Below are 13,711 nucleotides of genomic sequence, written 5' to 3' on the forward strand. Positions count from 1 at the left end.
AAAGTTTACTACAAGAATGCAAACATCAGAAGGCTTAGAAAATCTTAAAAAATCAGGGTGACACTGGTGTATTTGTATTTTGCCCCAGCAGAACCCGAGTTTGATGAACCAGCCCCGTGCTCACATTGAGCATCTCCCTTGAGAGCATTTCCCAGATTCCTGCACTCCCTCCAGCAGAGTGCAGAGGTCTTGGCCATCAGCTGCTCCCTTAGGGCTCTTGAAATCAGGGCAAACCTTCCATTAAAGGGTTTGCATTGTGTTCATGAACTCCATGAACTCCTCAGGAGAAGACTTTCTGCTAATCCCAGCCCTCATTCACACTCTCCAATCAATCCCATTGCTTACACTGCCACACCTCTTGGTCTCACTGACAAATATGGATTTCCAACAGTGCTGTAAAAGTCAGCTTTTCCTTTGAATAGGACAATTTCCCTAAATTTTGCTCCTGAGAGCTGGGGCAGTGAAGATACAACATAGCAGGGGCTAAACTTGCTCTGTCTGCTTGCCAAACCATGCGTTAATCAAAGTATATGACTTCCTCAAAACATGAAACAGAACAGATATTTTCTGTACTGCCCTCTGCCAATGAAACTTATTTTGTCTTGCTTAACTTGCATAAATTAGTACTTAGAAAAGATCAGATCCTCAGTAGGGATCTAACAAAAGTAATCAGCTTTTGTCTGACCTCTCTGGAATTGGAGATTTGCAGCAACTGAGAACCTCCTCTGAGAAGACAGACTGTGTTGACACTAAAAGCCACAAAAGACCATTATCAAACAGTCACAGGGTTTATATTCATTCAGAGAAAGATGTCTATTTTTTTTTTTTTTACTTCTTTATATATTTAAGTGAACTGTCTTATTCAAACGAAGTTTTTATTACAGGAGACACCCAGGGAGAATTTTCAGCTCACTTTCTAACTTGGGTGAGATGCAAAATTCATTTCCAAATGCAGGTACTGCAGGGAAAGTGGAACAGATGGGCAGCCTGCAGGACCCCAGCAAGGTATGACACACTTAAAGGGCTCATTTGTAAAAGCCACTTGGAAAAATACCCTGATTGCAGGAACCTAATAGGCCAGGGAGAACTTATTTGCCTGATAAAATGCTTTTAAACTCTATGTCCTTGTCTAGTTTTCCTTCACAGGGATGGATTTCTGTAAAAGTCAGACTGACCATAATAGAACAGTCATAACAAAGCAAGACTGGCTGTTCTGGACAGGTAATAGTAAATACAGTGCTGCTGTGAGTCATCCTCTCCAAAAGTGGTGTGTGAAGCTCAGAGACCTTTCTCTGTCCTTACTCTGGTGAAGAGGCACACATCCCTAACTTGTGAATGCAGGAAATACCCTTAACACTATCCACACACTCTTTTATTCCCATGGAAAACCAAGGAATGCATTCAAGTTGGATTTGCATGGTTGTCAGCTAAAAATATTAGAATTTTCCCTGGGACACGAAAATATTTTATCTGAGATCACAGACATAAAAACACAACTCTGGAGCCTCATTCTGACATCCTAACAGCTTCTTTCCATGACACAAATATCCCTCACGTAAGTTAAAAATGTGATCATGACAGGAACCAGGACTGCATGTACTGGGCTAGAAAAGAAAGGCAAAGAAAAGAGGAGTTCTTGGTGGTTTGACAAAATTCACATTCCTAGCTTTATTGCATCAATGAATAAACACATATGCAGCTCACTGGGTAAGACCTAGCTCAGAGAAAACCAATTAAAATTGAAAATTTCTCTGAAAAAAATAAACAAGAACATAATCGTGAGCTAAGAAACACTACAGCAGTGTCCCCACTGTTAGGGGTCCTCCACTGCCAGAGGACCAGCTTGCACCCCAAGCCATCACTTTGGGGGCTGACAGAGCAGTTTAAACACCTGACTGAACATTTCATTTCCAAAAATAGGCTTCTCAACCTTTTTTCAGACTGTGAAATGGCTCAGCTATTTCTAAATGCCACCGAATCAAACCCAGTGACATGTGGGGAGAGACACTGTGACAGTAACCTTCACCACCCCTTCCTGAGTGTGTTTGGCTTTTCTTTTTTCCTCTCAGCAAGGCTTAATCTCCCTGTCTGGCTGAACACTAATCCTCTTTCACCAAGTCCCAAAATAATGCTTGCTGCATTAAGACACTGCAAATCCTCAAGGTATAAATTACACCCAATTCAGTATAAAAGGAAAGCACAGGGTTTTCTTCTCACTACAGCTGGTGCTTCTAGGAAGGCAAGTAGAACACAGGTAAGTTCTCATCACATCCTGATGGAGAAATCTTTTTTTTTCATATTGCAAACTCTTAAAGTAATTAATTGCTTCTGAAAAATACATTATACTTGGCTCTTTCTCTCTCTTGCTTTCTTTGTCTGTCCTTACAGACAGGACACATTCTCTCTCCAGAAACTTAGATAAAAAATATTTCATTGGATGTAGTATGGTATTCTGTTATTATTACCATTCTGCAGAGACTGCTGCCATGCCATTTCCATTGCATGGGAAAACCAAACTCCTTGAGCAATTAATATAAGGAAGATCTATCTCATGTCCCTGTTCTCACTGATGATTCTGAACTCCTGCTGCTACAGAGCCACTTGGGGATAAAGCAGAGACTCAATTTCTCCCTGCTTCTCTAACTACTGGAAATAACTATACATTTTGCTCCAGCTGAGCTCTACTTTTTGCTTTATAGACAGGATGAAGACCCTTTATTGCTTCGTGCTGCTCCTTTGCTGGAAAGCAATTTGCTGCAACAGCTGCCAGCTCACCAACATCACCATTGCTGTGGAAAGAGAAGAATGTGAATTCTGTATCACAGTGAATGCCACGTGGTGCTCAGGATACTGCTTCACCAGGGTGAGACTCTTCATTTCAGGCACCAGAGTTGAATATTTCAGGTGATGGGTGGATACCCCGTTCCTGCAGTCCATAGTGAACACAGACAGGATGAGCCTTGTGAAAAACAGGCTGAATAGCTGAGTAACACAAAAGTAGACACACTGCAGCACAGACAGAAGGGTGAAATATCATCATAAAATTCAGTTAATTAACTGGCTGCATGTATTATGTTCATAATGTATGACCACAGTTAGAAGAATTACAATCTGGATCTCTGCTTTGTGCTCCATTTGTGGTTGCAAGCAGATACAATAAAGCAGCCATTCCTATGTAGATTCCTCTGCTCTTTCAAATAATTTAGACTCAAGCAATTGACCTGAAAGATTGTCTGGTGATGGGATAACACAAATTTGCTGTTCAGTCCTCCTGAAAGGGGAAATATAAAGATCTAAATGAAATTAGATGAGTCAGATCCAAATGCTTTTGATCTCAGCGGGATTTTCCCATTTTATACAAGCTCTGAAACCTAGCCCACAACCAATTTTAAAACTGTTATTTCCTTCTAATTTCAGGATCCAGTATATAAATATCCTCCAGTATCAACTGCTCAGCAGACCTGCACCTTCAAGGAGGTTGTGTATGAAACAGTGAAGATCCCTGGCTGCGGTGACCACCCCGAAGCTTTCTACTCCTACCCAGTGGCTACAGCATGCCACTGTGACAGCTGTGACACTGACACCACTGACTGCACTGTCAGGGGACTGGGGCCAGCCTACTGCTCCTTCAGCCAGAATGGAAGGAACCAGTGAGGGGCACTGGGCACAGCAGGTTGGCTCGGAATGTTCCCTGCTAGGTGAAGGTCCTGTCCAGGTTTCATTGGGAGGTAACAGGCTAGGTGTATTCAGAAACTGCCAAGACTGAAACAAAGATTTTTAAGGCCTAAGTGAAGAGCTACTGACTAAACTCCTCTTCATGCCTTCTTTACTTAACCTATCATTTGCCTTAAAATCACTCTCATAAGTCTATGAAAAACGCTGCTTCCAACCTCTTCTGCCTTTCCCCCCGTCTTTATCACAATCTTGTTATTTATATTCCTGTATTTCCACTGCCTGCTTCACAGAGATTAATCTATGATATTCTGTGCTGTCAAAAATTCCCAAGTTTCGAGTCTTTATATTCTCCTGCTTTTCATCTCTCCTAAGAGCACACTTATTTATCAAAGCCTTGCTGCTGGTTGTGTTAGCTGGACTGTAAACCTCCCTCGGCTGAGATTCTGACTGATTTTTCTTTGCATTGTGTTCCATATAGTCATCATGCTCTGCCAATAATAACAGCATGCATTATTTAAAGAGCCAAGAATCTATGTTCAAGTGTTGAATGCCACCTGAATTCTTGTACTTTCTCAGTAAGGCTTGTTAGCTCAGCCTCACTGCAACACAAGGAACATGAACTCTGCTTCGTACCTGGCTAACTTGAAGAAATCATCAGCTCTCTGTTCTCACCTGAGTGCAGGATGCAACAAAGAGCAATGTTCAGCATTATTTAACACAGGAGTCTCAAAAATTGTTTAGGGATGGATCCAGAGGCACCTGACCCCAGCAGTGCAAACATGGTGTGCTCACGTGCCTTGAGAGCTGTGCACAGGAGTCCCTTCAGAGAATGGCAATTCACAGAACCCTGCAGCAACCCAACTCTGCAAATATCAGGATGAAGTTGGGTCTGGAAGTGAGCTGGAGGACTGACTGAACCAGCATGGGAAATTACCTCATGTTGTTAAGAAAATTATATGAAGCCTACAGAATGAGCTCCTAGGGGGAAAATGAAAATACTTCACCAGAAAAATCCCCTGCACAGGCACAGGATGGAAACAGTGGATTCTGCAGCAGCCTGGCACTGCAGGCTTGGTGGTGTCAACAGCATCCAGCAGCAGCCCAGAGCTGCAGGAACGTGGGGGTGCAAGGAGCAGAGCCCACAAGACACAAGCTACCTCCAGCACTCAGCTCTGCATGGCAGGGCTGAGTGCTTCCTTCTGACAGAACTTCAGAGCTCTGAAAAACCAGAGAAAACTCACACAAGGAGAATAAGAATGGAGAAAGGCCTAAAAAAAACACCAAAAAACATCTTAGGAGAAAAAGATGATTTAAATAAATATGGTTGTTTTGCTTAGGGGAGGGAACACTTGGGGGGAACATCAGCAGAACATTTCACATGCTTGAAGACTGTCAGACAGAGAAGAGCAGTCAGCTCTCCGTGCCCAAAGAGAGCAGAACAAATGATCAAAGATTCAGAGCAGGCACCAGCAAATCCCTGGAAGCTACAGCCAGCCAGAGCAATGAGCTGGGAGAAGGAAGGAAGGAAGGAAGGAAGGAAGGGTGTGGGGTCTGTGGGTCAGCGAGCACCACAGGGCTCCAGAACACCTGGAACCTGTCGGGAATGCCAGGCAAAGCTCATTCAGCACCGGGCAGGGCAGGGCAGGAGGAGTTACCTGGCTCTGGTGACCCTTACAGCTGTGTTTATTCAAGGAGGATTTGCCTGTCACTCTGAATCTGTCTTGTAATAGATTATAGTTATTTTAACTTAGCTTTTTTACTAAAAAGTATTCATTCTCGTGATTTTGGTTCAAAGATGTATGTGCTTGGACATTTTGTCTAGTGAAGCTTTAAAAGTGGCAAGGTACTGGATAAATCATATTGGGTCTCACTGATTTCAGTTTCAAACATGAGTCAATTTCAGTTAAAACTAAGCATATTATTAATATCAGCAATTATTCCATTCTAAATGAGAGAATTTTGAATTACAACTGCAAAACAAAGTAGCTTGTAGTAGAAAAGTATGCTAAAAAAAATTATGTAAAAAATTATGTTTTCAAAATAGAACTGTATTGTCTCAAAATAGAACTGTATTGTCTCTTGTGTATTTTCAAATAATAAAAATAATTTTATTCCACTTCTCTTATGGGTCTTAATAAGCCAATTTTAAAACTTAAGAGTCCACCTGCCAACCTTGTTATGCTTTAAATTGCATGGTTTTTTCTTCCTCTCATAATTTTTTTCCCATGTAACCAGCACAGCCACCAAAGCCATGTATGCATTATATGGCCAAATCACATCAAACAAGACACATCAAATAGTTTAGCCTGATCCAATAATGTGATCATGAAATATTACATAGTTGCAATGTAAGAGTAGTGTGGATAAGAATAATGATAATCACTAATATTTTATTTACATTATAGACATTAGAACCTCTCCAGACCTGTGTCCACACCTGTCACAAATTAGACAGCATGCAGAACCAAAAATCCTACAGGTCTCATTTCATCTATCACACAAACCCACCAACATTTTCCTTTTGCAAACAAAACTATCCAGAACCTCTTCAAGAAGCTGCTCAGACTTGGAGATATCTTAGTCTACATTTGATAGTTTGTAAGACAGACTTTACCTTTTTAAAAGTTCAATTTCCATTGAATGCCCAATAATTTCATTAAGCTTACTTTTACATCAGTGTTTCTGCAAAGCTTTAGTGAAGGCACACAAAAGCCATGAATATCAGTACAGTATGATATCCAAATCTGATTTATTATTTAAGAAAAAATATTTAAGAGGTCATTTTTGTGCTTGTTGTCTAGGTCTGTCAAGATAAATGCCAGAAGGTGAAAGCTTCAGTATGCTACTTGAAAAAACAAATTGGTGGATAAGCTTTTAGCAATGTTTCTAATAGAGTTAGAAGTAGATTTTGAAGAACTCCTACCATGGGCCTAACACTTTTCATTGAAATCAATCAGTAAACTATTTTCCAGCATGAACAGAACCATTCTGCCAACAGCAAGCTTTTCCACAACTGCATATTAAATCCATTTTTAATGTCAGGCTCTGCAAAAAGACCTGGGAATGTGCAAGACTTCAGCCTGCAAAATCTAGTGTTAGAAGCAGTAAAAATTAAAATGGACTGATTTACTTGTATTTAAGCAAAACTATCTCTTCTTGCATGAGCCTGGTAGAAGCAAACCTGGAAAACTTCAATTTACACCCCCTGGTGAAGGCAAACAGCACAGAGGCAATGCACAGTGGTGGACTGAGAGCCACTTGACACAGGATTCCCTGTGCTGCAATGAATGAATGCCCAGATGTGTGGTTCAAGTGCAGGCAGAGTCTTCATTTGGGGGCAAATTCATGTTCTCTGTCATTCCTTCTGCACACAGCCTGACCTTGATCTTAGGGGGCTGTGCCAGCTGTCCTGGGAGCTCTCCAGATGTCAGGGTGGGAACACAGAGTGCAGCAGCATTCAGAGTCCTCCCAGGGAAATGACCAGTTAATCCCAGGGCCTTGTGGCGTGTAAAGCACAGCCTGGTTTTACAGGCAGGCAAGGAAACACTCATGGCTCACCTTGAGGGCATTAACAGAGCATCGATGGCATTAGCATCACCAACCACACTCTTGTCAGTGCTCAGCTGCTATTCCCAGCCTAAATAAGTCATTGCTCCTAGTTTAAAACAGGCTTGCACTTGCTTTTTAATTTATATTATACAGAAGATGCATATTAAATATATATATTATATATATACACATTATATTTTCTACAAACTACACACACTACAATGTAAACCACACACACTACAATGTAAACCACACACACTACAATGTAAACCACACACACTACAATGTAAACCACACACACTAATTTATACTATATTTATAAATACAGCCCATATAACTGGGTTCTATTTTTTTGCTTATTTCTGCCTTTTTTTTTTTGTTTATTTCACCAAACTTCATTTTTTACTACGAGCAAAAAATATACATGTCCTCTCCCTGTATAAACCCAGCTGATGAATAAGAACTCAGCAGCCACTCACAAATCCTCAGAGAAATCCAGCCTGAAGCAGAGGTAATTACAAATGGTGGGAAACAGGAATGTTTTTGTCCAGAAGTCTGGTCAAAAGGAGAGTCAGCAGCACTCTTGGCTTGGGGCTGCACTTAACTGGGACTATTTAAATGGCAAGGGGAAATGCACTTGAGCCCGGTGTTCCCATGCTATGCTCCTCTTCCACCCTCCCAGCACAGCAAGGACATTCAGTTTTGTCAGTGTGCAATATTTAGCCACATCATTTATTTTCATTTAAAAAGTACAACTGGAATCTTAGTTGAAACTACCAAAAAAGCCTGAAGAAAACCAGCTAAACAGCTAATCTGAAAAATTCATTTGGAGAGGGCAGCCTTGAGATGAGTGGCTCTCCTCCACTCAGGCAATGGGATCTATGACATTTTTCTGAGTTTCTCATGTTTCTCTTCAATTTATGTTATTAACACGGGCTCTCAGAGCCTTGGTCTGTCAGCATGACTTATGCTGATAGACATTACAGCAGCTCACAAGGCTACAGTCTGGGAAATAGAGCAAACCAGACGACAGCAGCAGGGCTGGAGAAAGGACACCCTCCCAAGAACCCAAATGTCAGCGCTGCATTCTGTGTAGGTGGGGAAGGCAAAGAATTAACCCTCTGTGCTCCACAGCCATTAAACATCAGACCTCTGAATTCACTGCAAAAACATGGCAGGTGGGTCAGATGTACTTTTTTTGCACTCTGTTATTCTGTGTGAAACAGACATTATATGTAAACATTGTTCTGTGTGAAAAAGCAAACCTAATTATGGGGCTAACACGTTTGGATGGCATTCAGCTGCAGATGCATTCATTGAATAATGCTAGAGACAGATGTATTATTCAGCCCAAGCCCTAAACTATGTCCTTGTTAAAATGACAATATTCAAGACACATAACTTAATCTAGCATTAGCCAATGGCTTGCAGACAAACCTTTGAACAACTTAACCAACCCACTTTTCCTTCATGTGTTTACATTTAAATTTTCATTCAAAAATCATCCTCTCTGTCATGACCTCCTTCTTTCATTACACAGTATTGGCAAGACTCGATGCTTTTGTGAATGCTGTGGACAATCCCAGTCAAAATAGCATGTTCACAAAGAAAAACCTTCAGGAGGTAAAGAGAAGATTTTTGGATCAGACACTCTCAAAATTTAGGTCACAGTGAGGCAATGGGTTATGGATAAGGCCTGTGCCCCAAACAGGAATTTGGAATCACCAACAGCTAGGTAACACAAACTGGGGTCTGCACCTCATCCAGCCCAGTGATCTAGAAACAACACAGCCAGCTTGAAACTAACCCTGATCCCAGCTCCAAAAAGTACCCTAGACAGCCCTGCCCAGCATGGCTCTAGCCCAATAAATTAATTTTTCCTACATGATTTCTCCTTTTGGAGAAATACCTTGATCTTGCTGACAATTCTAAAGTGAGCTAATGCTTTAGACAGGAGACTGATCTGCACCGTGGGTGTGACCAGACCAAACTTCACCTCCCTGGCTTTGTTTACACAATCTAGCCTTAAGACAAGCAGATCCTGGTCCACAAGTACCTAGATGTATCATATACTTGGATTATTATGTCTGGAACTCAAAACCCCTTCACACTGTGATGCTTAGTTCAGGGACAATGTAAAAGCTTAACCAAATTACTGTCTGGCTAGTCAGTATTGGTTATCCAGCAAGTACAGCACGTGGGCTGCCATTTCATTGAGCATTTCTCTAAGCAGAGTGTGGAAATCCCCTTGTCAAATTCCAATATCCAGCTAATAAATTCATAGAGATAATGAAGCTGTGGTGCTTGGACAAATATTCAGTGCAGCCCCACACAAGCCCCAGACATCACCCCTAAAAACGAGAAGTGTAATTAATGCAAGGTATGTTTGTCTGTAATGCTATTATAGACTCATAAGAAGCACTCCAAGAATATTTATTTTCATCTACTTAACATGATGTTATTTTAAGACTAGGACAGCCATTTAATTTTGCTTGCACTGTGTTGCTTTAATAATAAAATTAATTTAAAAAATAGAAGAAGAGGAATTCTGGAAATGAACATAATATCATAATTAGTAACCCCTAAGTATGAATTCCAATGCTTCAGGGGCTAAATATTTAAGGGCTTGTGATGTCCTTAAATAATTCAGTCTGCATCCTTCCAGTAGATATCTGAGCCATTAAATATTCACAAACACTTTGAAGACTGGAATAGTGTCAGAGCTCAAATTAGAAAATTTCCCTTTAATGTCACCCTTACCTTAATTTCTGCCATCTTATTTCAGGTTATTTCCCCCATCTCTAACTAGGTAATACTGATAGCACAAAAAAAGTTCTCCTCTTTAGAACTCAGGATGTCATATGACCAAAACAAGCAACTCTGCTTCTGACTTACAACCCATTGCCTTCCAAACAGGAAAAGTGGCCTGCCCAAGGATATGGCATGGATAACAGATTTCAGGACCTCCCAGCTTCTCACTCCAGCAAAACAACATGAAAACACACTTTTAAATTAGTAATATCACTGCAATACACCAGTCAGGCAAATCTCACTGCCCTTTCACTGCCTTAACTCATGCTCAGGATTTCAGGCTGTCTAACTCTCTTTAAGACTTCTGATCAACAACAACAAAAACAGAAACCCAAAAAAACAAACAAACCACCTCTCCCCCCCCAAAAAACCCCCTAAAAACAAACAAAAAACCCCCAAAAATGACCAAAACCCCCCAAAAAACGACCAAACCCCCCCCCAAAACAACCAAAAAAACCCCCCAAAAAAGACCAAAAAACAAACCCCCCCAAAAAAAAACAAACCCCCCCAAAAAACTACAAAACCCCCAAAAAAACCAAAAAACTCAAAAACCAAAAACAAACACAACCCCAAAAACAAACAAATCCCCCCAAAAAAAAAAAAATACCAACAAATCCCCCCAAAGCAAAACCGACAAAAAAACCCCAAAGCAAACAATTTACTGGGATATTTTAAATTTCTATTTCTAAGTTTTAATAAACCAGCTGCTTTCCTTTTCCTTACCACATTTTCTGGCTCCTGACCAGCAGAAACAGAGGCATTCTTGCACTTTTTGACCATGGCATTGCTAACAACTCCCATTTGCTTCACATGAAGCCTTCTGAAGAGCAATCTGGTCAGTTTTGAATTCTGTTCTCATTCTTTTCACACTGCAAGCACCTAAATCCTGCCTTCTTTTCCCAAGTGCATGCATGGCACTTCTCAAGTCTGCAGGTGAAATTTATCTATATGCATGCATCCAGTAGTTTTGCACTAATATTAATGGGACACAGTCTCACTTTTAGGAGCTCATAATGTCACATATAAGCTGGAAATTCAAGTTAACAGTAATTGATAAATGGCAGTGACAGTCAGTACCAGGAACAATCATCAGTCATCTGCTTAAGATGGTGAGTGGATGTTTCTGAAAATACCTTGCACCTAATTGCACAACAGCACGTGTCCTTTTCAGAAACCCTAAGCTGAAGGGCATACAACAAAATTACACCACTTAATTATGAAATGCTCATATTCTGCAGTGAAGAAGGTGGCAGAAATACCTTCTGAACCACCCACAACTCTGGTTCTCTTTGGAAAAATCTCTGCTACAGGAGTAAGTCCCTCCCACTCAGAAAAAGGTACAGTCAAGTCTGTAAAATGCTGTCAACTGCTATTTTTAAATGTTGCTTTAACTGAGCCTATTTTACTGTTGTTTGATCAAAAATCATTTAAAAATAGAATTAAATTGATATTGTGAACTCATAATTAAACATGTGAGTAATGCACTCATAAAGGTTGCTTTCAATGCAGAACAAAAGACTATTTCCCCTTTCACCTCTTCAACTCAGTCAGCTTTAAGTGTTTATTGAGCTCAATGTTTTGATTTCCAATAATGTGGTTTTTTTTCCCCTGAATGAGAATGTTCTCTATGTGCTAACTGCACTTAGGTAAAATTCATTGGGAAACCAAGGCCAGACAGATTTTCCTGTTGTTTTGGAAACTTGAGTTTCCAAAACAAATTACATGTATTTCATTGTGAGCAGTACTTTCAGGAACTCAGCTTTAGTTATCTAAATTAAAATCTCCACAAGTCAGGTTTCCTAAATCTCATTTAGCCTTTAGTACATAAATGTATCCCCAGTAGCAGAATAAGCCACAGTCTAAGTAAGAGTTGCCTGAATTCAGCTCTGAAATTCCATCTAACTTGTAAGACTTCCTAAATTCAGAATTCTTCTATAAAACAAACTCTAAATCACAAACAGGCTTTTCAGCATAAGAACCCATTCTCATTTGCCTATGGAGCATTGAGAGTGGCAAGGAATTAATGCAAACCAGAGGTTTTATATTTAGGTTTTTGGTGGTGCATCCCCTCTCCTACCCCTTTCTTCAGGCTGCTCAACACTCTCAGGAACCCTTGTTAGGCCTCAGCCTTGATTAGTGGTTTCTGGGCAATTCATCTCCCTTGAGCTCATCAGCTTTCTGTTCCCAGAAAGTTCTACTGCCCAAGGAACTTCTGTTGTCTAACAGAACAAGGCCTTGAAACATGATTTGCCAGAATCACAGCTAGAGTGAATCAAAATTAATGTAGCAGGACTTCTGAGGAAAATCCCAGTTATTGCCACCTCAGACTGTGGCCCGGACAGGGACTGGCAGGGGACTGAAGCCAAAGGAGTGGCAAACCATGAGCAGCAGCCCTGTGACACCCTCTGAGCTTTCCTGGGGGCTGTGCCAGCAACTCCCTCTGAAGGGGAAGTGTCCAGAATTTGCCAGCCCTCAAATTTGGGATGCTCAGAGGACCATCAACACAAGGAGACAACAGGGCTGATACCCCCCCTTTGACACCTTGTGCAGGCTGCCCTAGAGCAGAGGCTGGGCAGAGCTAAAGAATCAAGCAGGGATTGATTCAAAGCATCTCCTCCATGGATCCACCTTGGGCAGCACCAGAGCCCAGCCAGGCCTGCACCCAAGATGAACCAAAATGGCCCCAAAATGCACCAGCGCTCCCGGGCTCTCTCCCTTGGATCAGTTCTGCTCCATTTGCATCTTGCAGTTCATTGTCCCATCCCAGCTTTAGCCCCTGCAGTCCCACCCTGCTTGTTTTTCTCTCTGCAGCCCACGGGGTTTGTGCTCTTGGGGCTGAGATTGGGATCATTTGTCCTTGGTGCCCAGCTGGAGCAGGAATTGTTTTGTCTCCCTGCTCTGTGCACAGAGCTCAGCATCCCCTCATGTGAAGCTCAGACCCACACACTAAAGCAGCACAGAATGTGACAAATATACAAACTAAAACTCAAGACATCACCTCATGGAGGTGAACCCTTTACCCTGTGAGGGAAAAGCAACCAACATAGCTCAGTGGGGAATTTAACACCTTTGCACATCGTCCTTTGCATCTGTGTGTACACAAGTGTAGAGTAAATGCTGCCTTCTCAGCTCCACCGTTAAAGTTACTCCTGAGCTCATATAAATCCTACTGGATTGTTTTGCAAATATTAAATTAGTCAATGATTAAGTGCTGCTAAGTCCTTTAGAAATAAATTATGCCAAACTGATTCCAAGCAGATTTCCCTTTTTTGAGCCTCACCTCTCTAGTAAGCAATGGAGTGAGCCTTGCACTGAACTTTGTTAACAGTGTTGCTTCTGCATATTTATATTAAATCTGGTTTTGCTAACATTTTTGAGAGTGATTCTTTCAAGTGACCTACACCACTTATTTGCACCAAATCTCAAAACTCATTTATGGGTGCCTTCCCATCATTTTTTTAAGTATGTACTCAACTCCAGAGTAATTTAAGAGGATCTCTGGGCTATGTCCCTTCCAGGAAATTGAGAAGAGATGAAATGGAGCCAGCTACTCTTTAATTTGGGATGGCAAGAGTCTCTTTCATATGGTGTAGATGTTCCCTTTGACTGTAAAATGTACCCTGGCAGTAAGGAGCTCATTTCCTTTCATTTCAGTAGATAGGGATCTTGCCTTAGC

General features: G+C 41.2%; 1 protein-coding gene across 1 annotated transcript; it reads left to right on the top strand.

The window, feature by feature from the left end:
- Nucleotides 1-2,704: 2,704 nt before the first annotated feature.
- Nucleotides 2,705-5,213, top strand: FSHB (follicle stimulating hormone subunit beta). Its single transcript, XM_054635582.2, has 2 exons — nucleotides 2,705-2,863; nucleotides 3,418-5,213. Exons 1-2 carry the CDS (start codon nucleotides 2,705-2,707, stop codon nucleotides 3,652-3,654), a joined length of 396 nt encoding a protein of 131 aa, XP_054491557.1. The 3' UTR covers nucleotides 3,655-5,213.
- Nucleotides 5,214-13,711: the final 8,498 nt, after the last annotated feature.

This window comes from Agelaius phoeniceus, chromosome 6, assembly GCF_051311805.1.
Source record: "Agelaius phoeniceus isolate bAgePho1 chromosome 6, bAgePho1.hap1, whole genome shotgun sequence".
Classification (NCBI taxonomy): domain Eukaryota; kingdom Metazoa; phylum Chordata; class Aves; order Passeriformes; family Icteridae; genus Agelaius; species Agelaius phoeniceus.